This window comes from Rana temporaria, chromosome 4 (assembly GCF_905171775.1).
Source record: "Rana temporaria chromosome 4, aRanTem1.1, whole genome shotgun sequence".
Classification (NCBI taxonomy): Eukaryota; Metazoa; Chordata; class Amphibia; order Anura; family Ranidae; genus Rana; species Rana temporaria.
In genome coordinates this window covers 218,986,523-219,014,221 of record NC_053492.1, presented here as the reverse complement: position 1 = coordinate 219,014,221, position 27,699 = coordinate 218,986,523, and the positions used below count along the sequence as shown (strand labels likewise).

The window sequence follows — 27,699 nt, the reverse complement described above, 5'->3', positions numbered from 1 at the left end:
CAAACGGTTGTTTCTGTAAACTTGACAGAACAAGATTTAAATCCCACGGACAAAGCGGGGATTTAACTGGAGGTCTAATACGTAAGACCCCTTGAAGGAAGGTCTTAACCAGCGAGTGGGTGGCCAGCGGCCGCTGAAACCACACTGACAGAGCAGAAATCTGTCCTTTGATTGTGCTTAATGCCAATCCTTTATCCACTCCTAGCTGGAGAAAACTTAATACTCTATCGATGGTAAATTTGCGAGAAAGCCATCGCTTGGACTCACACCAGCCTACATAGGCCTTCCAGACCCTGTAATAAATCACCCTAGAGACCGGTTTCCTGGCTCTGATTAGGGTAGAGATTACTTTCTGAGACAGACCTCTACCCCTGAGAATCAGGGATTCAGCTTCCAGGCCGTCAAATTTAGATGCCGTAAGGCAGGGTGGAGGATCGGACCTTGCGATAGCAGGTCTGGCCGTAGAGGAAGAGTCCAAGGGTCTCCCACTACCATCCTTAAGATTAGTGAGTACCATGCCCTTCTGGGCCATGCTGGAGCTACCAGGATGACTGGTATGTGCTCCACCCGGATCCTGCGCAGCAGGCGGGGTAGTAACTGGAGCGGGGGAAACGCATAAAGAAGTTTGAACTGATGCCAAGGGCAAACCAACGCATCGGTTCCGCAGGCCATCGGATCCCTTGAGCGGGACATGAACCTGTCTAGTTTCTTGTTGAGTCTCGATGCCATGATATCCACGTCCGGCACTCCCCATCTTTGGCAGAGTGCTTGAAAGACTAGTGGATGCAGAGACCATTCCCCCGGCCATAGAGTCTGGCGGCTTAAGAAGTCCGCCTGAAAGTTGTCCACTCCTGGAATGAATATTGCCGATATGCAGGGCACATGAGCCTCTGCCCATAGAAGAATCAAGCTCACCTCTCTCTGAGCGGCTTGACTCCTGGTTCCCCCTTGGTGATTTATGTGTGCCACGGCCGTGGCATTGTCTGATTGAATTCTCACCGGGAACCCCTGCAATTTTGACGTCCAAGCCCTGAGGGCTAGTCGAGCAGCTCTGAGCTCCAAGATGTTGATGGGCAACTGCTTCTCTGGCTTTGCCCAAGTACCTTGGCGAGTGCAACCATCCAAAATTGCTCCCCAGCCTGTCAGGCTGGCGTCTGTGGTCACTATCTTCCAAGCCACTGGGCTGAAAGACCTCCCCTTCAGTAGATTCTGAGGGTCTAACCACCAACACAGACTTTGTCGGACTCTTGATGAGAGCGGCAACGGGATATCCAAGGCCTGTGGCCTTCTGCTCCATGCTGACAGGATGGCTGCCTGTAGGATGCGAGTGTGGCTCTGGGCGTATGGTACCGCCTCGAATGTGGCCACCATCTTGCCTAGTAACCTCATACATAGGCGAATAGTCGGTTCTTTCTTGCTTAGAACCAGTAGGATTAATTCCTTGATGGCTTTTACCTTCCTCAGAGGTAGGAACACTCCTTGTTGTTCTGTGTCTAATCTCATGCCGAGATATTCCAACTGCTTTGTGGGCTGGAAAGCTGACTTTTCTCGATTTAGGACCCAGCCGAACCTCTCGAGGTATTGGACCGTGAGGGCCACTGCTCGCACCAAGCCAGGAGACGAGTGATCTATGACTAGGAGGTCGTCCAGGTATGCTAGGATCGTGACCCCTTGGATCCTTAGTTTGGCTAGGATTGGAGCTAGGACCTTCGTGAACACCCGGGGGGCCGTAGCCAACCCGAAGGGAAGCGCCACGAATTGGAAGTGACGCGAAGCCACCATGAAGCGTAGATATCTTTGATGTGGCTGATAAATTGGAACATGAAGGTAGGCATCCTTTATGTCTATGGACGCCATGAAGTCGTCCTTCTGGAGTGTGGCAGCTGCTGACCGCACGGATTCCATCCGAAATGAGCGGATCTTTAGATATGCATTTACCATCTTTAGGTCCAAAATTGGCCTGACATCTCCATTGGATTTTGGGATGATGAATAGGTTGGAGTAGAAACCCAGCCCCTGTTCCAGGACTGGTACCTCTACTATTACTTCCTGGGAAAGTAGATGATCTAATGCCGATCTTAATGCGGCTCCCTTTTCCGGATCGTTTGGAATCCTCGACTTCTGGAAATGAGGAGGAGGAAACCTTAGGAAATCTAATTTGTAGCCTGTGGCCACGGAAGACCGTACCCACTCGTCGGGAATGCTGGCTTCCCAAATCTCTGAAAAGAGTCGCAGCCTTCCCCCCACCTTCGTGGGTGGGGGCGCCCCTTCATAAGGTTGGCTTGGGGGCTGGTTTTGCTGGTTTGTGAAACCACTGCCTTTTGCCTCTAACAGCCTGTCCTTGTGATCTGCTGTTGAAGCCGAAGTTTGCTTTTGCAGGAGGCCGTCGATACTGCTTGGCATTAGAGGGCCCCTGCCCAGGGGAATACTGTCATTTAAACGCAGGTCCCTGAACCTTCTTCTTAGTTGGCAAGAGAGTACTCTTGCCGTTTGAAATGGTCTGAATGTATTTATCTAGGTCTTCTCCGAAGAGTCGTCCTCCATGGAAGGGGAACCCTACCAGGAGCTTCTTGCATGGGGGCTCAGCCTCCCAGCTTTTTAACCATAAGAGTCTTCTCATATGGATAAGGGATAACGATAAACGTGACGCTTGCTGGATAGAATCCTTGATTGCGTCTACCGTAAAACATATGGCCTTAGGGACATCCGAAAATTTTTCTGCCTGCTGGGCCGGAATAAGTTTAAGCATCTGCTTAAATTGATCCGATAATGCTTGAGCGACCCCAATCGCAGCCACAGCTGGCTGTACTACTGCCCCTGCAGTAGTGAAGGAGTTCTTAAGTAGTGCTTCCAAGCGCTTATCAACTGGATCCTTGAACACCTGTATGTTTTCTACAGGGCATGTTAACGATCTGTTAACACATGAGATGGCTGCGTCCACTGCAGGAGTAGCCCATCTTTTGGAAAAATTTTCTTCCATAGGATATAGGACAGAGAACCTTTTAGGTGGTAAGAAGATCTTATCTGGCTTGTTCCAATCTTGGAACAAAATTCCCTCTAATAGAGGATGGATCGGAAACACAGCATTGCTTTGAGGCGCCCTCAGTGAGCCCAAAGCTGAAACCGTCGATACCTGGAGATCTGGTACTGGCAAGTTGAATGTCCTATGGACCAAGTCCGACAATCCTTGAATCCACCAGCTCTCCCTCAGGGAGACTGCCCCAGACTCCTCTGTATCCGGGTCTTCGATCCCTGAACCCACTTGGTCCGTGTCCAAGAGGTCGTCCAATTCCCCTGAGGAAAGGACCTCCTCTTCTGAGGGTCCGCGCTCGGGCGACGGAGATCTATTCCGCTTACTGCCCCGCATAGCTGCGGATATCATTTTTCCCATGCTTTTCTGCATCTCTTTTAAAGAGGTGAGTAATACCTCCTCCGTGACCATCTTAGGGTTGGACTGACCCGCGTCAGCTCCAGCCCCAGATCCCGATGGCCCCAAGGCTCCCTGTAGGGAAAACAGCGGCATACCATGGTACAATACCGAGGTACACCTGCTACCTATTAGTATTTGGAACTATAAAAGTTAATTGTCCAAACACCTGTTTGGGGGATAAAAAAATGCTTCCTCTCCCCTAGATGACTTTTTTTTTTTTTTTTTTTTCGTTTTTGTTTCAAATCCAGGAAAGAAAAAACATTCTGTCCCCCTGAGTAGTATTGCAAAGAAAAACTATGAGATGGAAAAGAAACAGCCTATTTCTAGGCTTGACAAAACAGTCCTCTGAAGACTGCAATATCCTTTCTGGCCACTGTGTGTCCTCGGCGCCCCGTGCTGCCGCTCTGGTCTTTCTCCTCAGTTCCAAAGTATTGATGGAACAAACAAGGAAGGGCCGCCCCTTCCTTTAAGCCACTGACCCGCCCTTCCCCCCCAGCAACCTCAAACAGGAAATGCCCCTCCCGACAGGGGGAGGGGGGGGGGGATTTTGGGAGGAAGGGACCTCTCTGTTCCAGCAAACTGCAGCCTGCAGCCTGGAACCATGAGGAGGTCAGCGTTTTGCCTGCTTGCAGGCTCTGAGGAGGAAGACTGAATGGAGCATCGCCTGGAGGCCTGCAGGTAAGCAAAGCTCTCTGACACACACATATATTTTTATATAACACAGGCCCCACTCAATGCTTTTCCAACACTACAAGGGAGGTCACATCTTATGGGGAATAATACATAGAGAGCCATCCTATCTTTATGATATGTGACTAGTTTGCCAGATGCAGTGCATAACTTTAGGCATGTCCCCTGTGACCCCCCAGAAAAAAACCTGCTAAGAACCAAGTTCCGCAAGTTTTCCCCTCACTTACCTGCTCCATGCCGCAGGACTTTGCCAAGCAAGAGGCCCAATCTTCCCCCATCTCCGTGGGGATGTCTAGACCTTCAGGCCCTGGGTTCCTATGAAGGATCCACTGTCCTGGGCCCATATAGCACCCTGGCAACAGAAAACTTTAGGTACCCAAAGGTTTCTAAGTTCTGGGCCCAGGGTCCAGCTCTCTAAAAAGAAAAGCATTATGGGCTATACCCCAAGGGTTTGGGGTCCGGTTACTGACCACTTTAGCGCTGAGGCTTTTTTGGACAGAACCGGTAGCTCACCTAATCCCAAGGATGCGGAGGCAAGCTAAACCATGACTAACACCTAAGACACTGGCGTAAAAACTGAGGTACTCCTCCTATGGGAGGGGGTTATATAGGGAGGGGCATTTCCTGTTTGAGATTGCCAGTGTCTACACCTGAAGGTACTCCATATAACCCATATAGTAATGAATGCCGCTCTGTGTCCCGTGATGTACGATAAAGAAAAGGTGTTCTTTTTTTTACATTCAAAAAAAGTTGGCTCAATTTTTTCTATATTGTGAAAGATAATGTTACACCGAGTAAATTGAGAGCCAACATGTTATGCTTCAAAATTGCTCCTGCTCGTGGAATGGCAACAAACTGACACTTAAAAATCTTCATAGGCATAGAAAGTTTAAAAATTTCTACAGATTACCAATTTTGAGTTACAAAGGAGGTATTTTGCTAGAAATAATGCTCTCGCTCCAACGATCGCGTCGATAGCTCAAGTGTGGTTTGAACAGCATTTACATATGCGGGCGTGGTACATAATCACGGTATTTAGCATTAAAGTACTGACGTACGGGTACGTTGTTTTGCGTGAAGTGGTTAATGAATGTACAGCAATGGCCAAAAGTTTTGCGACACACAAATAATGGCCATATTTATCGACGTATAACACGCACCTTCATTTAACCACTTAAGACCTGGACCATTATGCAGGTAAAGGACCTTGCCCCTTTTTGCGTATCCGCACTGCGTTGCTTTAACTGACAATTGCGCGGTTGTGCTCCCAAACAAAATTGGCTCCCAAACAAAATTGGCATCCATTTTTCCCACTAATAGAGCTTTCTTTAGGTGGCATTTGATCACCTCTGCGTTGTTTTTTGCACTATAAACAAAAATAGAGTGACAATTTTGAAAAAAAAAATGCAATATTTTTTACTTTTTGCTATAATAAATATCCCCCAAAAAATATATATAAAAAAAACAACGTTTTTTCCTCAGTTTAGGAAGATACGTATTTTTCTACTTATTTTTGGTATAAAAAAATAAATAAAAAAAACGCAATAAGCGTTTGATTGGTTTGCGCAAAAGTTATAGCGTTTACAAAATAGGGGATAGTTTTATTGCATTTTTTAATCATTTTTTTTTTTTTAATAGAAGTGACTGCGACATTATGGCGGATACATCGGATCACTTGACACATTTTTGGGACCATTGTCACTTTCACAGAGAAAAGTGCTATAAAAATGCACCGATTACTGTGAAAATTACAATGGCAGTGAAGGGGTTAACCATTAGGGGGCGCTAAGGGGTTAAGTGAGTGATTCTTACTGTAGGGGGGCGGGGCTGTAGGTGTGATGTCATCGATAGTCGTTCCCTATATCAGGGAACAGACGATCAGTGTCACTGCCACACAGAAGAACACACACACACACACACACACACACACACACACACCTCCCCGTTCTTCATCTCCTGTGACCCCGATCGCGGAGCTTCGGATCAGGTCGCACGCGCGACCCACGGCTGGGCTCTTAGAAGGCGACGTACAGGTACATGCCATTCTGCCGACGTATATGTGCAGGAGGCGGTCCTTAAGTGGTTAAGAGGGAAGTTTCAGGGGAAAAAAAAACGTACATTTTAAATAAAGAACTTTGAAGCAAAATAAGGGTCAGTGCTATCAATACAGCTTGATCAATGCCCATCTGCAGCATCACAATTGCCCATTAATGCAGCTTATCAATGCCCATCTGTAGCCTCACAATTGTCCATCAATGGGGCATGGAATAATGCCCATCTGCAGCCTCCCAATTGCCATAAATGCATATCATACTTGCCTCCAATGTGCAGCTCGTTTTGCACAGAGTGGCCCTGATCCTTGTGTTCTGGGGTCCCTTGGTGGCTGTGTCGGCTCCTCCCCACAAGAACTAACCCCCTCCTGGGAAGCGCTCTCCCAAGAGGGTTAGCTTGTGGGCACGCTCCTGTGATACAGTCGGCGGGCCACGTCATTGATTTGATTGAAAGCAGCGGGCGCCAATGGCTGAGCGGCTAATCGTCGGATGTTTTTTCACCTTAAATCATAGAATGCATTAAGGTGAAAAAACTTACAATCCCTTTAATAAACCTGTACTCTGCAATCCAAGTGAGCTTTGGAAGACCAATCCTCCTTGCTGCAGTGGTTCCGTTAGATCTGCGATTTCATTCAAATGTACTGTTGGCTTCTCTGTTCAAAAATTAATAAACATTTGTAATTTTCTATACACATATATGGCTGGAAGCCTTGGGTACCTCAAAAGTAAAAGTACACTTTCCTTTTATTCTTACTACATACCTTTCTAATCAACCACCTATGCCAAACAGCATACCAAGGTCATTGGCTTCTGCCGCAGAGAAGCACACAACGTGTTTAAGAACCCACCCAAAGTCTATTGCTTAGACAATAGGGGCTCATTTACACTTGCTTCGACTTCAACACACATTAAAGCGCCTATCGCTTCAACATGTATTTATGATGTGTTTTTGATACTTCGATGGTGTCTTGATGAAGCTTTGGTGATGCTCCTTTTAAGTTTTGTTGAAGCTTGGCAGGTGTGTGTGAGATATATATATATATATATATATATATATATCATACTTGCAATTTCTCCAAAACTAAGCGATGCTAAAGCTGAATTAACACCTCTCAAAAGCTGCAGGTGCTTCAAGCAAGCTTTGCCATAGACTTCTATGGAGGCTTTGAAGCACCACTAAAGCAACATGGGGTATAATGTTCGAAACAAAGGAAAAGCAAGGTGTAAACAGGACTGTAAGCTAACCGTTTTATTTAGTGACAGGGGCTTTGACTGGCATTCAGAGAGCTTTAACAAAGTCGGTTTAAAGCCTTGTTTTGAAGCACGTGTAAACTAGCCCTAAGGGACAAGGGGAAAATTAGTCAATCTATCTGTTCCCTCCTATCAGCAAGCTCCTTGCATTATTAAGCATTGGTCAGTGTAATGGAGCTTAACTGGCTAACTGCATTCTTTGTTAAAATTCTGCCGTGCAGGGGATTACAGAAAGCCGAGTTGACAATGCATACACACATTTGCTATTTTACATTAAAGCTTGTAACAATAAATTTCAACACAAGCATCTATCATGGCGGTGAGTCATTTAAAACCAGGACTACACAATGTTTTCCCAGTAAGAAAGTCAGTGAGCAGAAATGATTACTTGTTGTAACACAGAAAAGGATATTTATATCAAGGCTGCAAAGTAAATATCATGTATACATAGCCTTCTTGAATTCAAACAGAAAAGACTAAAGGTCTTATTGTTTTGGAGCTTTTCTTTCCCAACACAAATGAGGTTTTATTATCAGAGACAGGATGGGCGCATCTGGTGCAAAATTACTTCTCCCCTCTAAAAACAAACAACTACCATAACAATAATAATAATTGCATACTTCTCAAATAGTGTGGGGCTTTACATATGCAGAACCTGAAATTGCTAGTCTATTACATTTGCGTTAATAAGTGAACAGCTGTTTCCTCATTTGTTAAGCTATACAATTATAATACAAACTAACAGTGTCTGTTACCTTTAAAATGTTTAAAGCAGTATTAAACCCAAAAGCAAAAACAACATTTATTATATTGTAGTTTACCATTTTCTTAGATGTGATGTTAGTTTCCTTTTTTTGGTTCTATTTTCATCTTGTGATCCAGCCAGTAAGTTTGTATAAGAACAGAAAAGCTCTCTTGCAGATATATGGATGGGACAGATCATTTAACACTGTCAGGGGTGCTCAAAATGTTCAGCTTTTACGTAAAACTTTTCCCCCCCCAAAATGAAAAAAAATATAAAAAAAAACGTATCAGCTTCAAAGTCAGTGTATTTAAATTTCCTAGTACTTCTAACACTCCTCTTCCCCCAAACCAACAATGCTGCTGTCCAAATCTGCCCCATGTTCTCCTTCATCCAGAAAGGTGTCTGCATCATACAGGTGGTGTGTTATTGGCCAGATCACCAGGGGGAAAAGCCTAAAAAAAGAAAACTAATACAGCCACTGCCTCGAATGATCGGTAAGCTGCAATACATTATATTTTTGAGGTTTAAAGAAAAAAAAAAAAAAAGTAGAAAGAAATAATTTACTTACAGCCAGAGCTTTAGATAATCTTGTTCTGAAGTCATTAAGGATGAGGGTTACAATTTCTGTATGTGGAATATACGCAAATCCATGTAAGAGGAAGACTTTTCTTGGCCGTACTAAATCTAGAGCATCCTGGAAACGAACCTTGAAACAGCAAACAAAAGTTTTTAGAAAGTTTCTGAAGAGTCTCTCTTTTTAGTCATGATGTAGATTTAGAGAGAACATTCTTTTTTTAACCAGATCCCAGGATAGTAATGCATGCAGCATGTGAGGGGAGAGGGGAGACACTACCAAAAAGTGCAGCCCTACTAGGAGGGAATCTAATTATGCCAATACCATGAATATACTTCATATACTGCAAAGTATCAAACCATCCTCACTTTCACTTACCTATTAATATGAAATACACACAGCAAGACCCCTTTCACACGGCGGGCGTTTTGCAGGCGCTATAGCGTTAAAAATAGCATCTGCAAAGCGCCATAAAACCAGCTGCTCCATTCACTCCAGTGTGAAAGCCCAAGAGCTTTCACACTGGAGCAGTGCGCTGGCAGGGTGTCAGAAAAAGTCCTGCCAGCAGCTTCTTTGGAGCGCATTAGGAGTGGTGAACTCCTAATGTTTAAAAGCAGGAACGTGCAATTAGATGATTATTCACAATAGCAACTGTGCAGTATCTGAACACCATTAGTTCATTAGTTATCACTTCAGCGGGTTTTCTTCAAGAAACCCTCAGCCACATGCCACACTATTGTATAACCACATTTACAGCCGTTGGTAGCTGTTGGTGCGAAAATATATGTCTACATTTAGCCCATAGCTCCCTAACCCTAGAGATTGCGTTTCATTAACCGCTTCAGTCCCCGAAGATTTTAACCCCTTCCTGACCAGAGTACTTTTAAAAATTTGCCACTGCGTTGTTGTGACAATTGCACGGTCAAATTGAGCTTTCTTTTGGTGGTATTTGATCACCTCTGCAGTTCTTATTTTTTGCGCTAACAAAAAAAGAGCAACAGTTTAAAAAGAAAAAAAAAAAATTGTACTTTTTGCTATAATAAATATCCCAAAAAATGTTTTTAAAAACAGTTTAGGCCGATATATATTCTTCTACATATTTAAAAAAAAAATTGCAATAACCGTATATTTATTGGTTGGCGCAAATGTTATAGCGTCTACAAACTATATGAAAGATTTATTGCAATTTTTCTTTTTTTTAACCAGAAAAAACAAGTTTAAGATGCAAACAAGGTACACACACACACTGAATCGTGACAAGCAAAAACAAAAAACAACATTTCAAAAAAGGAAAATTCCAGCAATAGAATACATAAAAAAGGGGGTTCACTCATATCAAAGTACAGGAAGAACACAGTACAAATAGACTTGGGATATATCCCTAAGTGTCCCATACTCCTAAGAACGGGGACATAAAGTGCAAGTCTCACCATCCTCCAGCCATCTATCCCAAACACTAGAACATTTCTGCGGGCAACCTCTGTGGGTGTATATCATTTTTCTATATGGGAAGGTATCATGAATTTCCTTTTTCCAGCCCTGCATTGTCGGGTGTATTGCCTGCATCCAAACCTTGGCAACCATATTCCTTGCCAAGAATAGGGTTTCATATATAAATATAGCATGTTATTTATCTACATCAACGTCGGGCAGTAGGACCAGGCGACACAATTTCTGGTCAATACCCATGGGAGAGCCCATATCATGCAAAAACTGGATCACCTGTAGCCAGTAAGTCTGTATGTTCGGGCAACTCCATATCAAATAGTAGAATGTGCCAGGAGCCAGCGAGCACATAGGACACAGGGGGCTTCTTGTGGGTTTAAACTTTTTACTAAAAAAAGTTTTAAACTAGTTTCAAGGGTGTGAGATATGCGCGATGTACAATATACAGTTGCGTCAACCTGTCTGAAAAAGTTAAGGGGATGTTGTCTTAATTCCTGCTAGAATTTCTTCCCAGTCCGAGTTGTCAATAGGGCCCACACCATTTTCCCATGCTATTTTAGCTGTCTGGGAAACCCTATGCACTCTGTGTAATCGGAGAATATAATATAAGTTAGATATAAGCTTGGTCGAGTCTGCCCCAAATATTATGCCAAGGACGGGCAGAGTTTCAAGAGCAGCAGCATGCGCTCGAACCGCATGCCTGAGTTGCAAATACCGAAACAGTAGGTGGTTTGAAAGCGAAAGTTCTTCTAAGTGTTTGAAATTTTTTGGGTCCGGTCTCCGTCAAGACTTGGGACAGGTAAAGTATACCATCTGCAGCCCAGATCTGTGGATCAGGTTCAGTATTCAACTCGGGCAGGTGGCCATTAAACCATAATGGGGTATGGGAATATACATGCGACCGGTTTTGCTTCTTTAGGGCTATATCCCATATCCTCTGGTGGTGTGACAGCATCCCAGTTTTAAAGCGGGGAGACCTGCGGCCGCATTGTCCCTTTCGGAGAATGGTCTGAATAGGGGTGTGTAAAGAGCTTCCCGGTTTGTCGCATACTAAAGTTCTATATCGCTGGGATTCAGTAGTGTTAAAATAGTACAAGTGTGAGAGTCGTGAAGCCACATAGTAGTCTTGGATATCAGGGAGGAAGCACCCACCTTCAAGTGCAGGGTTTTTAAGAACATGCCATGCCAGTTTATGCCTACCTGGGCCCCAGACAAATGAGTGTAGAATGGCTTACATTTGTTTAAAGACCATAAGGAGGATGTACAGAGGGGCATGCCAGACCGTATATAAGATTTTGGGCAACAAAATCATTTTTACTAGATTAATAATACACATTACCCCTAGGGGCAGTCTCAACCAGGGCTGGGTTTTGGATTTAAGAAATGCAAACAGGGGCTCTACATTAAGAGAGACATGATACCCTAGGTTTCTGGTGACCTTCACCTACAGGTATTTCATCTCTGCCACAGAAAATGATCCAGAGGGAGAATTTGAGACTTGTCCCAATTAATCCGCATGCCCGAGTATTTACCCATTGTCTCTACGATAGTCAATGCCGCTTGTAATGAGGGTCCCTGGTCAGCAAGATCTGCGATTTTTAGAGGTACGGACACTTGACACATTTTTGGGACCATTGACATTTATACAGCGATCAGTGCTATAAAAACACTAGGGGGCTATCAAGATGTTAAATGCGTTCCCTAGTTAGTGTTTCTAACTGTATGGGGATAGGACTGACTGGAGAAAGACATATCGCTGTTCCTGTTTTCCCCTGACAGAATAGGGATTTGTGTGTCTCGCTAGGCAACTCCTCCTCTCTCCCTCCCTGCTATCTTCTGGGACATGTCACGTGTCCCAGAAGATTGCCTGCCCACTGAGAAAGCACTGTGCTACTTGCGCATTGAACAGTGCGCACCCACAAGCTGTCATAGCCAGGTGCCCACACTTGCAATGTCGGTGCCGCAGAGAGGAGCGAGGCTTCACGGCCGCATCGCTGGACCGTGGGACAGGGGCGTCTGTTTATTATAAGTCAGCAGCTACACTTTTTGTAGCGGCTGACTTTTAATAAACTTAAAAACGAGTGGGTAGAATAGACATTTTAATAATATTTTCCCTGGTTTGACCACTGTAACACATTTATGTTGTAGTATTTTGATTTATTTATTAAAGAAAAGGAAGGAAATTCAAGGCACAAGTTTCCTTCAGATATGTCAGGATCAGGGTACATATATTATTGGCTGTTAATGGCCAATTTAAATATGAAATAGTTTATTAATTCTTAATTAACCACTTGCCGCCCGCCAATGACAAATTGACGTCGGCAAAGTGGTTGTAGAATCCTGACTGGACGTCATATGACGTCCTCAGGATTCTGAGCCGCTGCGCGCCCCCGGGGGCGCGCATCGCGGCAATCGTTGTTGCGGGGTGTCAGTCTGACACCCCCGCAACACCGATCTTGGTAAAGAGTCTCTCACGGAGACTCTTTACCACGTGATCAGCCATGTCGAATCACGGCTGATCACGATGTAAACAGGAAGAGCCGTTGATGGCTCTTCCTCACTCGCGTCTGACAGACGCGAGTAGAGGAGAGCCGATCGGCGGCTCTCCTGACAGGGGGGGTTCGCGCTGATTGTTTATCAGCGCAGCCCCCCCTCGGATCGCCACATGGACCACCAGGGAAGCCCACCCTGGACCACCAGGGAAGCCCACCCTGGACCACCAGGGAAGGGCATATAAGAAAAAAAAGGCAATAAAAAAAAAAAAAAGCATTTAAAAAAAAAAAAAAAAAAAAAGATGCCAATCAGTGCCCACAAATGGGCACTGACTGGCAACATAGGTAAATCTGTGTCGCCCCAGTGTCCATCAGTGCCACTCTACAGTGTCCATCAGTGCCACTCTACAGTGTCCATCAGTGCCACTCTACAGTGTCCATCAGTGCCACTCTACAGTGTCCATCAGTGCCACTCTACAGTGTCCATCAGTGCCACTCTACAGTGTCCATCAGTGCCACTCTACAGTGTCCATCAGTGCCACTCTACAGTGTCCATCAGTGCCACTCTACAGTGTCCATCAGTGCCACTCTACAGTGTCCATCAGTGCCACTCTACAGTGTCCATCAGTGCCACTCTACAGTGTCCATCAGTGCCACTCTACAGTGTCCATCAGTGCCACTCTACAGTGTCCATCAGTGCCACTCTACAGTGTCCATCAGTGCCACTCTACAGTGTCCATCAGTGCCACTCTACAGTGTCCATCAGTGCCACTCTACAGTGTCCATCAGTGCCACTCTACAGTGTCCATCAGTGCCACTCTACAGTGTCCATCAGTGCCACTCTACAGTGTCCATCAGTGCCACTCTACAGTGTCCATCAGTGCCACTCTACAGTGTCCATCAGTGCCACTCTACAGTGTCCATCAGTGCCACTCTACAGTGTCCATCAGTGCCACTCTACAGTGTCCATCAGTGCCACTCTACAGTGTCCATCAGTGCCACTCTACAGTGTCCATCAGTGCCACTCTACAGTGTCCATCAGTGCCACTCTACAGTGTCCATCAGTGCCACTCTACAGTGTCCATCAGTGCCACTCTACAGTGTCCATCAGTGCCACTCTACAGTGTCCATCAGTGCCACCCCACAGTGTCCATCAGTGCCACCCCACAGTGTCCATCAGTGCCCAGTGCCCACCTATCAGTGCCCATCTGTGCCACCCATAAGTAGCCATCAGTGCCACCCATCAGTGCCGCCCATGAGTGCCCATCAGTGCCGCCCATGAGTGCCCATCAGTGCCGCCCATGAGTGCCCATCAGTGCCGCCCATGAGTGCCCATCAGTGCCGCCCATGAGTGCCCATCAGTGCCGCATACAAGTGCCGCCAATCAGTGCCACCTCATCTGTGCCTGTCAGTACTACCTCATCGATGTCCATCAGTGCCATCTCATCGGTGCCCATCAGTGCCACCATATCAGTGCCCGTAATTAAAAGAGAAAACGTACTTATTTACAAAAAAATTAACAGAAGAAAATAAAAACGTATTTTTTTTTCAAAATTTTCAGTCTTTTTTTTAGTTGTTGCGAAAAAAAAAAAAAAAAAAAAAAAAAAAAATCGCAGAGATGATCAAATACCACCAAAAGAAAGCTCTATTTGTGGGAAAAAAAGGACGCCAATTTTGTTTGGGTACAGTGTAGCATGACCGCGCAATTGCCATTCAAAGTGCGACAGTGCTGAAAGCTGAAAATTGGCTTAGGCGGGAAGGTGTATACCTGCCTGGTATGGAAGTGGTTAATTCAGTGGATTGGAATAAAAAATGCCAATGGTTTCAGAAAACTGACTTTCAGGTGAGAGTTTTCTACACATTTCAAAATTCTATAGGAAAAATTATCCATGTGGAACCTAAAACATTCCCACAACATCGTTGGACAGTGACATTTTAAGCTCTCAAACAGTCCTGCAATAATTGGTGGTTAGGGGCATTTTAAAACACCTAACCCCACTGTTGGTGTTAACTAGCACTTTAAATCCCCCCAAAACAAGCCTATGATATTAGTAGTCAGCAGCTCCTGAAAACGTCCCCTATAGTCTATTGCAGCTGTTGTGAGAGGAAGGGGAGGGCTTAACAATGTAAACAGTCCTATTTAGTTTACATTGGTGATCACAGTGATTGATCATAAGAGCAATCACATGCCAGAGAACCACTCCAGTCGGCTTTCTTTAGCAGATGCTCTTTTTTGTCCAATGACCGAAGAACACCCAAGTAGACAAAGTACGCACAGGAATAGTTCTATTTGTTATAGGAAGGGTGCCATCCAGTTATTTGGTTACAATAGCCAGATGTAAGGCAGTCAAAAGGTGTTATTTGGTATAAATTTACTTTTCCTGCGCTTTATTGAATGAATAACTTGTATAGCGCTACTCATGCGAACTGAACTTCTGGGCGCTTTTTCCAGCCAGTGTCTGCTTGGCTGGTGCGGCCGTTTTTACCCCGTAGGATCGCGATTGCACAATATTACCTACCTTGTAAAACTCCAGATCTTCTAGTTTAGTTGTGCTTAAACCATAAGTGGAACTTATCAGATCATCATGATGCTGCTTCTTTTCTTCATCGCTAATCTACAATATAAAATAAAAATATACTGTAATACATTGGAAATTGATGTACCTGAAATAGAGAAAATATATTTAGGTTACACCACACATGAAATTAAAGTGGTTGTAAAAGTTTGTGTTTTTTTACCTTAATGCATCCTATGCATTAAGGTGAAAAACACCTCGCTGTCACGGTCCCCCCAGCCCCCCCGTTTTACTTACCCGAGCCCGTTCACCTGCTGTGTGCGTCCCCTTCTCCACTGCTTCTCTGCGTTGATTGATAGCAGCGTAGCCATTGGCTCCCACAGTGGTCAATCAAATCCGACGACGCTGCCGCATGGGGGCGGGTCCAAGTCATACACACTGTGTCTATGGACGCAGAGTGTACGACAGGGAGGGCGCCCAAAAGCCAACCCCCTCAGGAGAGAGCTTCCCAGAGGTGGTTAGCAATTGCGGGGAGGAGCCGAGAGAGCTGCCGAGGGACCGGAGAACAGGAGGATCGGGGCCACTCTGTGCAAAACGAACTGCACAGTGGAGGCAAGTATGACATGTTTGTTATTTAAAAAATAAATAAATACACCTTTACAGCCACTAACTAGAACAATTCACATTGGATTATTGTAAAGTTCCCTGATAAATTATGTTTATAGTAAAATTGTCCAATATTGTATGCAAATAAAGAAATCAAATTTTTTTCAAAGACTCATGTGAACCACACATGAATAAAGCACACACAAAACATTCTCTCTGCTGCCCAGGAACCTGGATAGAAAACTTACAAGAAGAACTTTGCTCAAACTGGCATCCATCACGGTCTCTCTGCTCAGTACTTCTAGTGCAAATTGGTGCTCACACCAGCCCTATGACATTCTGGATACAGAAAGGCATACACACATAGCGCTAATTTCTCAGAAAAGTCAGCCTTACAACTACCAGAAGCCAGGTTTAGGGCCAAGGCCTTATTAACACATAGTAGGGTTCGGGTGCAGCTACAATTGTGAGCTTGTAATATAGACAGGGTACATGAAGATCCTACCAAGCACAGACAGTGTTAGCCACCAAAGAACACTTTAGAGTTCTATGAATTCAGACTCTACAAATAAGCCTGAATGGAAAGAAATGTATTGGACCTGTAGGAACCAGTTGTAGCAGTCTGTGCCTTGGATATTTCAATAAATTGGAGTAAGGCTTTTAAATAGAAGTAACTCCCTTTTCCTTTTATTGATTTGAGCATTAAACTCGTCAGTTTTAATGGACCAGTCTAACGTGATCCCACTAACACCTGTCCCTTTTTGCCCAGGCATCTCACGAAAGGATTCCTCTGAACTTAAAGTGGTTGCAAACCTCAGACATAAAATGTGTGTGTACTTGTCTCCAATAAGAGCACCAAGCATCACTTTTGTCTGCGGCTTAGTTCCTCTGCCATCAGCATGAATCACTCCTAAAGTTTTCCTGACACCAAGAATTTGTTTTAAAAAAAGGGGGGGAGGGACCTCCAGCACATTGACAGCCTTAGCCCTGTACTGTGAATGGTGTGTGTCCCTTCCCTCCAATCAGCTTTCAGAGCTCACCTCACTGTGCTCTGCAGGGTAACTACAGCTCTCCGTCCCTTTATTTATTTTTTTACACTCAGACAAGCTTTAAAATTTAGCACTTTTAATAGATGGATGTAGAAAGGAGAAGACAGCAGATAAACAGGAAAAACTAATGTAGGAGGATTTGTTTAATCTCTGTGTAACACTTAAGGCCAGTCACTTCACTGAGAATGGGTAAGGGTTTACAACCAATTTAAAATCATAGAGCTGAAGAGATAAAACTCCCAAAGTTCAATGGTTAATCATGCATTTTGAAAGAATCAAATGGTACAAAGACTTACAGGTAAGTAATGGTTAAAGCCAACACTTACTGGCTTTTTAGGACCCCTTTCATACGATATGCCCGCTCGGATCTACCTGTCCATTTTTCAGAAGATCTGAGCGGGCCATTCATTGACTCCTATGGGCAGGCGGATGTCAGAGATGTGACCGCTGACACCCATCTGCCATCCGATCAAGACAGACGTATGGCGACCACTGCCATGATAATGTTAAAAAAAAAAATAATATAGCCAAGTTTATTTTAAGTTGAACCTGATGGAGATACAGTATGTGTCTTGTTAGAACCTAAATAACAAAATAATAGAGCATCCTCAATGTGGGTGCATCATTGCTTGACTAACCACAACATCTGAAAGTTCTTTTCAGATCACTTTGAAAAAAAAAAAACACTGATGAAGCAAAGTGATTCAGACTGCTGGTGATGAAACATATTGGGGCAATGTGACATAATAGGCTTTATAGTAAGCATTTTTTTCCACATAGTGAGCTTTCCTTTCTTCCAACATACAGATTCTGCTGGATATTTTTTTTGTGACACATTAAAATGTATTTCCTTACTTAAATAAACATAGTTACCATGCCTATTTACTATCTACCATGGTGTTTTTTGTTAACTGTGTTAGAGTTTTTTTTTTCTTAAATGTACAAAAATCAGTCAGTCAAATAGGGAAAAATGCACTTCACTCATATGTGTCGTGTCATATCCTAGCTGGCACAACCAACGCAAAGACAATGTAGAGTAGAAATAGGGAACACAAATTCACGAGACCAAATGAGTCAAGTCATCGAAAAGACACGCATTTCAAATATTCATGAAATTTGATTCATACTTTAACTGCACACAACACAGCCCCACAAATTCTGCCCGTTTGTGACCAAGTAACAGAAGTAATGCAGATAACTGTTTAGCACAACACACTTATCACTTTCCACGTTAAATGCAAGGATTATAAAATAATTTAAAAAAATGCTCTTCTAGGATTATTAGGTGAAAAAGCGACAAGAAAAAAAAGTTTAGCCATTAGTTACTGTGTGCATTTCCATAATACAGCCGAGTAGAGCAATATCCCCCCCTACTGACTACTAACAAAAAAGCCATCTTCGTTTCCCTGCATCTTCATTTTAAAATGTAAGTAATGCAATAATCTAGTATTTTATCTCTGGGTGGTGAAAGACATGGACTCCAGCAACAAATACCAGACTCTCAGATGAACTAAATCATCTGAAGAAGATTACCCGGTTCCTTGCTCCACAAACCCCCAGATTCAACTCCCAACATGTTCCTCCTCATGTATATCCAATTCCAAGAGAGTGAAATATTTAATTGCCAATTGAAAAAAAAAAAAAAAAGGGAGATGTCAGCAGTGTGTACAAAGGAGTTTTGTTATTGCAGTAAATTGCAGGAAAGCATTGCTGATCTCTTTAGCAGTGTATGATATGCCTCCCACCCACTCCTCAGACTAGCTACCACTACACCACTGCAATGCTTCCTGAGAAAAAAGGGGAGAGGACGAGGTTGTCCTTTGGGCAGCATAGTGGCTTACAGGCTAGAATCCTGGCCAGAACACAGTCTACATGCAGTTTGCATGTTCTCCGGGTACTCGAAAGACATGATGGCAAGTACAAAATCAAAAGAAATCCAGAATTCACCTCAACACTTCGCCTTTATTGATTCTTCATACAAAAGACATCACAAACCATATGGGGTACAGTAAAAGTTGACGTGGCTAGCGCTTACTCATAACCTCATGCCAGCTATGAGGTTATGACTAAAAGCTAGCCACATCACAAAACGCAACAACGTTTACTGTAGCCAGCATGTTTTTTTTTTGTATGAAAGATCAAAAGGTGAAGTGTTACACAATCAAAAGAAAGCCAGAATTTGCTGAATCTGCAGACAAGCTGTGCTAGCACCCTCACCTAAACCCTGTCTATGCTGTGGATGGATGGCTAAAGTGCTCACCTGGAGCAGCCTTCTCTTTGGAGGCAACATGCTGGTATATCAATTTGTTCCAGTCTTAACTGGTGCCAGTGTTTGTATGCATCCAACACAGAGATTGTAAGCTCCTTGAGGGCAGTTACATTATGTAAAAGCGCTTTACAACTTGCCAACGCTATATATATATGCTTGAAATACATTTGCTGCAGCCTGCTTCTTTGTCTTGGTCTTTTGTTCGGCAATAGACAGCAATTACCGTATTTATCGGCATATAACACGCACCCCAACTTTAAGAGGGAAGTTTCAGGGAAAAAAAACGTCCACAGCCCCCTGCATATAACACGCAGGCACAGATTACCCTCTATTTTCAGGGTAAAAAGTGAGTGTTATACGCCAATACATTTTTGGTCATGGACATTTTATTGCAGCGCACCATGCCGAATCACACTGTAATGCAAGGTGTTGTCCCACATTGCAGTGAATGAAATGTACGTTTAAAAAAAAAGAAGACAAGAAAAAAATATCTAAAAATGGAGTCGTGTGATGCACTGCCCCCTACTGCAGCCAGAGCAGTGAATCTCTCCGGCTGCTCTGCATTGCAGTGTGAATTCAGCCCAAGATTGAAATGTAAGCTTTATGTTCTTAATGCCTTTACCCAATTTTTTCAACAATGATTTAAACAGCTTTCACCCATATTATGCAGCAGGAGGAGAGAAACCACACCGATTCTGAGACACAGGAAAATCTTAGACCCCCCATACACACTATTAGATTTTCTGCAGAGTTTTGTGTTCAGAATTACCAAAACCATGCACTAACACAGGGGTGGCAAACAAGGGCTGCGGGACGAATCCGGCCCACCAGGCCTTGTCATGTGGCCCGCGCAGCAGGCCCCCGTCAGCAGGGGGATCTCTCTCATGGCGGTGATCAGCGAGGGGCCGAGCCAAGGACATATAGGCCTGGGAGAATAGTTCAACCACGGCCGCCTCCTCCTTGCCCCCCCCCCCCCCCCAAGAGGTAAGAGGCGGGCGCAGCATCTCCCGTGCCTCCAGAGCATGGATTGCTCTAACTTCCCAGGGAACAGGCTGACTGGGGATCCAGAGGACGGGCACGCTGCCAGGGAGCCACTGGAAGGTTCAAAGGAGAGACACTGCCATGGAAGGTAGGGCTAGCAGTCTCTCTCGTTATCTTCCATTAACTGATATATTATAAAACCCCACTCCTAGTAGTAGGAAGGAGAGAGCATAGATGTCAGAGGTTTTTTATTTTTTTTGAAGGGGGGGGGGGGGGGGATGGTCAGAACCCAGGAGGAGGGATGAAATCAGTTGTTGCACACTGTGCATAGCATACTTCTGAACCCTGCGCTGCGTCCCTATGCAACGCAAGAAAACTTTGGAGACTGCTCAGACTGCTCAGACTGAACACTATGGTGGAGCCTCCTGAATCTGGTTTAACAGGGCTAGGGGGGTTTGTACTCACCGATCCCCGACCTGATCTGCCTGCAGTCGCATTTGCCTTACCATCCTCTTGTTCCATGAGGAGGTTGGCTGGGTCCTGGGCTGCTGGTACAGCAAGCCGACCACTTTCACCGCCTTCCACACTACTCTCCACGCAGTCTCCCGGCGACCTAACACTTCCGGGTTGCGCTGTGTCTGCGGCACCGCCCAGTTCCTGTGATGTGGTCATGTTCAGAAAGAGGCTTGGAGCTCAGTGCTTCCTACTAGGAAAAACCCGGAAGTGAAGAGAGTAGCTTAATGGCGGCGTTTTTACATCACATCGATGGCTCGCCCTCCCTGTGGACAGAGCACTGCTGCACGTCTGGGGTGACCTGTGAGAAGGACAAAGCCTACAGGTTAGTTCAGCCCTCCCTGGCCTCCCTAAAACCTGTCTCAACAGGGGTACCATTAGACCCTCCCCGGTCTTTAAAACAAAATAAACATGTCTCTGTGTTCTGGAGAAACAATCAATACTGGGGATCAAGAGGAAGGGTGGGGACTTATAACAAGCTGTCAATTGATGGTGTTTCCTGTGGGGAGGAGCCCTCATCTCTCAGGTGTGCCGTCCTGGAAGGTGATAGAAGTTATTTTGGAATTATTTGTTTTCTATTTCAGCTGTTACTTATGTTCGTAGTTGGTCAACATTTAATCAAAAACATGTAAAAGGTGTGGACATTGGTTATAAACTTTACCTAGCTCTCCAGGAATAAACTGCGCTAAATCCAAAGTTTTGTGGTACATAAGTCAGGGAGGGTGGCAATTTAAGTTCTGTAGAACTCTACACATCCATATTCTTAGCCTTAACTTCGAAAGGGGCACATTTTATTCGAACATTTACCCTTAGTCAGCAGCCGTGTGAGCCATCAGTTCTTGCAGAAAGTTTAAATTTTAAGTGATACCCTGGTCAGAGCAGTGAAGTGGACAGTGTAGTGCAGTAGTCAGAGCAGTGAAGTGGACAGTGTAATGAACAGTGCAGTGGACAGTACAAGGTAGGCGACAGTGTAGTGGACAGTGTAGGAATCAGGTAGTGTAGTGGACAGGTAGGTCAGTGTAGTGGTTGCAAGTATAGGAAGCAGGTAGGTTAGTGTAGTGGTCAGTGTATGTATCAGGTAGGTCAGTGTAGAAATAAGATAGGTTAGTGCAGGTTAGACAGGTTAGTCAGTGTGGAAATCAGGCTGGTCAGTACTATTGTAGGAAGTGAAGGGGACTCGGAGTGCTAAAGGTCCACAGGTTAGGGGGCGCAAATTACTTGCCTTGCGCCGGGTGCTGACAACCCATACGCCACTGATGCTCATTGTGGCCAGCGACCGGTTACCAAGTCGATAAAGTGGCCCTCGCTCCTCAAAAGGTTGGGCACCCCTGATGTAGAGTTTCACCCTATGCTACCCCCTAAAACAAAAACAGAAGATCAGAGTCCACACCCAAGCTCTCACCCACTTACTCTAAGTTTCCAAATCATCCAGATTATCCTGATAATCGCTTCCAATTCTGTAGGAATCAATATCTAGGAGATCATGTTTTCTCTTTTACTTACCCAAACAGAACAAGCACTAAAAAGGACAGACTTCTTCCAAATAAACCCTCTCCAAATGTTTAATTTATCATAAGCCTGTCAATATTTACTGAGCAGATCACACTGCATTTACTAACAGGGTGAACTTTACAGCCTCTAATAAAATGTTCTTGTTCTGAAGTCTAAATCTTTAATATGAAAACAAGAATTGCATTTAGTTTTTTTTCTGGTCTCCATCTGCCACCAGGCTTCATTAGAGGTACATTATCTCCAATAGAGGTAAATTATTATAGGCAGAGGCTTTATGAGACCTCCACATCATCATCTAGGAAATAGATTTGCTATACAAGATTAAAGGGGAACTAAAGCCAATGTTTTAAAGGTTTCCAAAAACAGTTACATTCAAGACATGCCTCTTGATGGTGGTCATTGTGCTCATGTTGTCTCTCAATCAATCTTTCAAACCTTGAAATGGCTGGTGTCATATGTGCAGCACTATGGTAGTTCCAGATCCAAATGCCATCTTTGGCTCCAAAAAAAGGATAAGAAGGCTTAGTTGGCAGCACATTAAAATTGTTTTGTTCCATCTTCTTTGGGTTTACCAATAACTATTTTGTGCAAGGGTCTACATAACCTAATATAAACTGAAGAGATGGTTTAGGGAGGCCTCACACCACCTATTGGTTGTTAAAGTAGAAGTTACAGTCCGATGGAAATGTGTGTGACTAGCTTTAGATAAGCTTGAAATGAAAAGCTGCATCTCAAAACAACCAATTGGATAAAAGGTTAAAAAGTTGTAGCCATGCAATATTTTTTTCCCGAAAAAAAATAAAAAGTTTAAATGCAAAGACATTCGGCTGCCTATATTTCTAACTCTAATGATTGTGTTCACGCTTCAAAGAAGTTAACCTCTGAGAAATATTTTCCCCATCATATGCATTTGCTCAGTTTAAATTGTCTTGGACAGGTTTGTTCTAAAAATGTCAATTGTCAATATTGTTTCAAGGTAATATGAAAAAAAAATTCCTAAAATTAAAGCACACTGCCACCATATGAAAGCCATAGGGATTGATATACTAAAACTAAAAAGGAGAGTGCAAAATCTGGACAGACTTCTTCCAAATAAGTGCAATTCTGCATAGAAACCAACCAGCTTCCAGGATTTCGTAGTAAAAGTTAGAAGCTTATTGGCTACCAAGTATAGCTGCACCAGCTTTTGCACTTTTCAGGTTTAGTAAATCAACCCCATAGTGTCATGAGTAAATCTCATAAAGTACAGAGATCAAATATTTTCCTCGACTATGGTTTCAGTACAAAACACAATCAAAATGACCTTAACAGATGAGCAACTAAAATGTATTTGAGTAAAAGATTAAAAATACTCCTATTCTATAAGCTTGAAACATTCAATATGGCTATTAGAATGCAATTCTTTATTTAGGTGGGAGTAGCTTACAGATTTCTTTGAAAAGGTGAAGAAAAGTACACTACACAGAAATAATCCACAGCACCAAGAATAGTACAGTATCGATTTGAATTTCATAGAGTAAGATCTAAATCTGAGCTTTAGTTAAAGCTCAATAAAACTGTCTAGAGGTTCCTGCCGATGTCAAAGCTTGCTGCGCAGTTCATTGTATTGATTTTTACAGTGTTCTAAGAGTTTTCCTTTCATAACACCCGATTGTCATTAAGCTTGAGTCAACCTTTTCCAAAGAAGAACCTTACTAGTCAATTTGTAAAGAATAATAAAAAAAAAAAAAACATATTTTGTCACTTATGTCAAAGACAACCTGGACTGTGGATGCTGCGCCCAAAAAAAAAGGGAAAAGCAGAAGACAAAAGGACAAAATCGCGAGTGTTGCCTGTGAGCTTCCTAGAGCCGATTTCTTCCCCATGCCTTGTTGTCTCCACTGTAGAGATGACCATGTTGGCATGCGAGATACATGCGAGATACAGTGCTGGAAAAAAGTATTTGCCCCTTCCTGATTTTTATTATTTTTTGCATATTTGTCACACTTAAATTATTCAGATCGAACAAATTGTAATATGCATAATAAAGATAACCAGCGTAAATCCAAAATGCAATTTTTAAAATAAAGATTTAATTTATTAAAAGGAGAAAAAAGTTGTCCAAAACGGTCTGACACTATGTGAAAAAGGGATTTTTAATACAGCTTACCTGTAAAATCCTTTTCTTGGAGTACATCACGGGACACAGAGCGGCATATTCATTACTATATGGGTTATATGGAGTACCTTCAGGTGTTGACACTGGCAATCTCAAACAGGAAATGCCCCTCCCTATATAACCCCCTCCCATAGGAGGAGTACCTCAGTTTTGTAGCAAGCAGTATGCCTCCCAAAATGGTCCCCAAAAAGAGGGGTGGGAGCTCTGTGTCCCGTGATGTACTCCAAGAAAAGGATTTTACAGGTAAGCTGTATTAAAAATCCCTTTTTCTTTATCGTACATCACGGGACACAGAGCGGCATATTCATTACTATATGGGATGTCCCAAAGCAATGCTCACAATGAGGGGAGGGAGAACATCTCCAAGACAAAAGGATTTAATTTAGAGAAATACTCAAATCATAATAAATCCAACTTAGTTGAGAAAAATAATCTTAAATTTTAAATTTAACTCAAAAAAAGAGGAGCCCCCGGAATCCGAGGGTCTCAAACTGCAGCCTGCAGCACTGCCTGCCCAAAGGCTGTATCAGACTTCCTTCTTACGTCCAACTGGTAGAATTTTGTAAACGTGTGGACAGAAGACCAGGTTGCCGCCTTGCAAACTTGAGCCATAGAGATCTGGTGGTGTGCTGCCCAGGAGGCGCCCATGGCCCTAGTAGAATGAGCCTTTAATGATACTGGAGGAGGCAACCCTTTCAAGCCGTAGGCCTGAGTGATTAATTGCTTAATCCACCTAGAAATGGTGGACTTTGCAGCTGCCTGCCCCTTCTTGGGCCCATCCGGTAATATGAACAGCACATCTGTTTTCCGGATCTTCTTTGTAGCTTTAAGATAGGCCTTCATGGCCCTGACGATATCCAAGGTATGCAGCAACCCTTCCTTTCTGGAAGTAGGTTTAGGGAAGAAGGATGGTAATACCAAATCCTGGTTCAAATGAAAACTGGATACAACCTTCGGTAGGAAGGAAGGATGAGGGCGGAGAACGACCCTGTCCTTATGAAAAATAAGATATGGTTCCTTACAGGATAAGGCCGCCAGTTCCGATACTCTTCTTGCGGAAACTATGGCGACCAAAAATACTAACTTTCTTGTCAGTAAAACCAAAGGAATTTCAGCCAACGGCTCAAACGGTTGTTTCTGTAAACTTGACAGAACAAGGTTTAAATCCCACGGGCAAAGCGGGGATTTAACTGGAGGTTTAATACGTAAGACCCCTTGAAGGAAGGTCTTAACCAGCGAGTGGGTGGCCAGCGGCCGCTGAAACCACACTGACAGAGCAGAAATCTGTCCTTTGATTGTGCTTAATGCCAATCCTTTATCCACTCCTAGCTGGAGAAAACTTAATACTCTATCGATGGTAAATTTGCGAGAAAGCCATCGCTTGGACTCACACCAGCCTACATAGGCCTTCCAGACCCTGTAATAAATCACCCTAGAGACCGGTTTCCTGGCTCTGATTAGGGTAGAGATTACTTTCTGAGACAGACCTCTACCCCTGAGAATCAGGGATTCAGCTTCCAGGCCGTCAAATTTAGATGCCGTAAGGCAGGGTGGAGGATCGGACCTTGCGATAGCAGGTCTGGCCGTAGAGGAAGAGTCCAAGGGTCTCCCACTACCATCCTTAAGATTAGTGAGTACCATGCCCTTCTGGGCCATGCTGGAGCTACCAGGATGACTGGTATGTGCTCCACCCAGATCCTGCGCAGCAGGCGGGGTAGTAACTGGAGCGGGGGAAACGCATAAAGAAGTTTGAACTGATGCCAAGGGCAAACCAACGCATCGGTTCCGCAGGCCATCGGATCCCTTGAGCGGGACATGAACCTGTCTAGCTTCTTGTTGAGTCTCGATGCCATGATATCCACGTCCGGCACTCCCCATCTTTGGCAGAGTGCTTGAAAGATTTGTGGATGCAGAGACCATTCCCCCGGCAAAAGAGTCTGGCGGCTTAAGAAGTCCGCCTGAAAGTTGTCCACTCCTGGAATGAATATTGCCGATATGCAGGGCACATGAGCCTCTGCCCATAGGAGAATCAAGCTCACCTCTCTCTGAGCGGCTTGACTCCTGGTTCCCCCTTGGTGATTTATGTATGCCACGGCCGTGGCATTGTCTGATTGAATTCTCACCGGGAACCCCTGCAATTTTGACGTCCAAGCCCTGAGGGCTAGTCGAGCAGCTCTGAGCTCCAAGATGTTGATGGGCAACTGCTTCTCTGGCGTTGCCCAAGTACCTTGGCGAGTGCAACCATCCAAAATTGCTCCCCAGCCCGTCAGGCTGGCGTCTGTGGTCACTATCTTCCAAGCCACTGGGCTGAAAGACTTCCCCTTCAGTAGATTCTGAGGGTCTAACCACCAACACAGACTTTGTCGGACTCTTGATGAGAGCGGCAACGGGATATCCAAGGCCTGTGGCCTTCTGCTCCATGCTGACAGGATGGCTGCCTGCAGGATGCGAGTGTGGCTCTGGGCGTATGGTACCGCCTCGAATGTGGCCACCATCTTGCCTAGTAACCTCATACATAGGCGAATAGTCGGTTCCTTCTTGCTTAGAACCAGTAGGATTAATTCCTTGATGGCTTTGACCTTCCTCAGAGGTAGAAACACTCTTTGTTGTTCTGTGTCTAATCTCATGCCGAGATATTCCAACTGCCTTGTGGGCAGGAAAGCTGACTTTTCTCGATTTAGGACCCAGCCGAATTTCTCGAGGTATTGGACCGTGAGGGCCACTGCTCGCTCCAAGCCGGGAGACGAGTGATCTATGACTAGGAGGTCGTCCAGGTATGCTAGGATCGTGACCCCTTGGATCCTTAGTTTGGCTAGGATTGGAGCTAGGACCTTCGTGAACACCCGGGGGGCCGTAGCCAACCCGAAGGGAAGCGCCACGAATTGGAAGTGACGCGAAGCCACCATGAAGCGTAGATATTTTTGATGTGGCTGATAAATTGGAAGATGAAGGTAGGCATCCTTTATGTCTATGGACGCCATGAAGTCGTCCTTTTGGAGTGTGGTAGCTGCTGACCGCACGGATTCCATCCGAAATGAGCGGATCTTTAGGTATGTATTTACCATCTTTAGGTCCAAAATTGGCCTGACATCTCCATTGGACTTCGGGATGATGAATAGGTTGGAGTAGAAACCTAGCCCCTGTTCCAGGACTGGTACCTCTACTATTACTTCCTGGGAAAGTAGATGATTTAATGCCGACATTAATGCGGCTCCTTTCTCCGGATCGTTTGGAATCCTCGACTCCTGGAAATGAAGAGGAGGAAACCTTAGGAAATCTAATTTGTAGCCCGTGGCCACGGAAGACCGTACCCACTCGTCGGGAATGCTGGCTTCCCAAACCTCTGAAAAGAGTCGCAGCCTTCCCCCCACCTTCGTGGGTGGGGGCGCCCCTTCATAAGGTCGGCTTGGGGGCTG

General features: G+C 44.4%; 1 protein-coding gene across 2 annotated transcripts in view; it reads right to left on the bottom strand.

The window, feature by feature from the left end:
* Nucleotides 1–27,699, bottom strand: part of PRIM2 (DNA primase subunit 2) — a 204,447-nt gene that overhangs the window by 148,487 nt on the left and 28,261 nt on the right. For both annotated transcript variants that reach the window (XM_040349891.1, XM_040349892.1), the window contains exons 6-7: nt 15,199–15,294; nt 8,736–8,873 (exon numbers count right to left, since the gene is read on the bottom strand). In XM_040349891.1, coding sequence (XP_040205825.1) covers nt 8,736–8,873; nt 15,199–15,294 — 234 coding nt within the window. The remainder of the gene's footprint in view (nt 1–8,735; nt 8,874–15,198; nt 15,295–27,699) is intronic.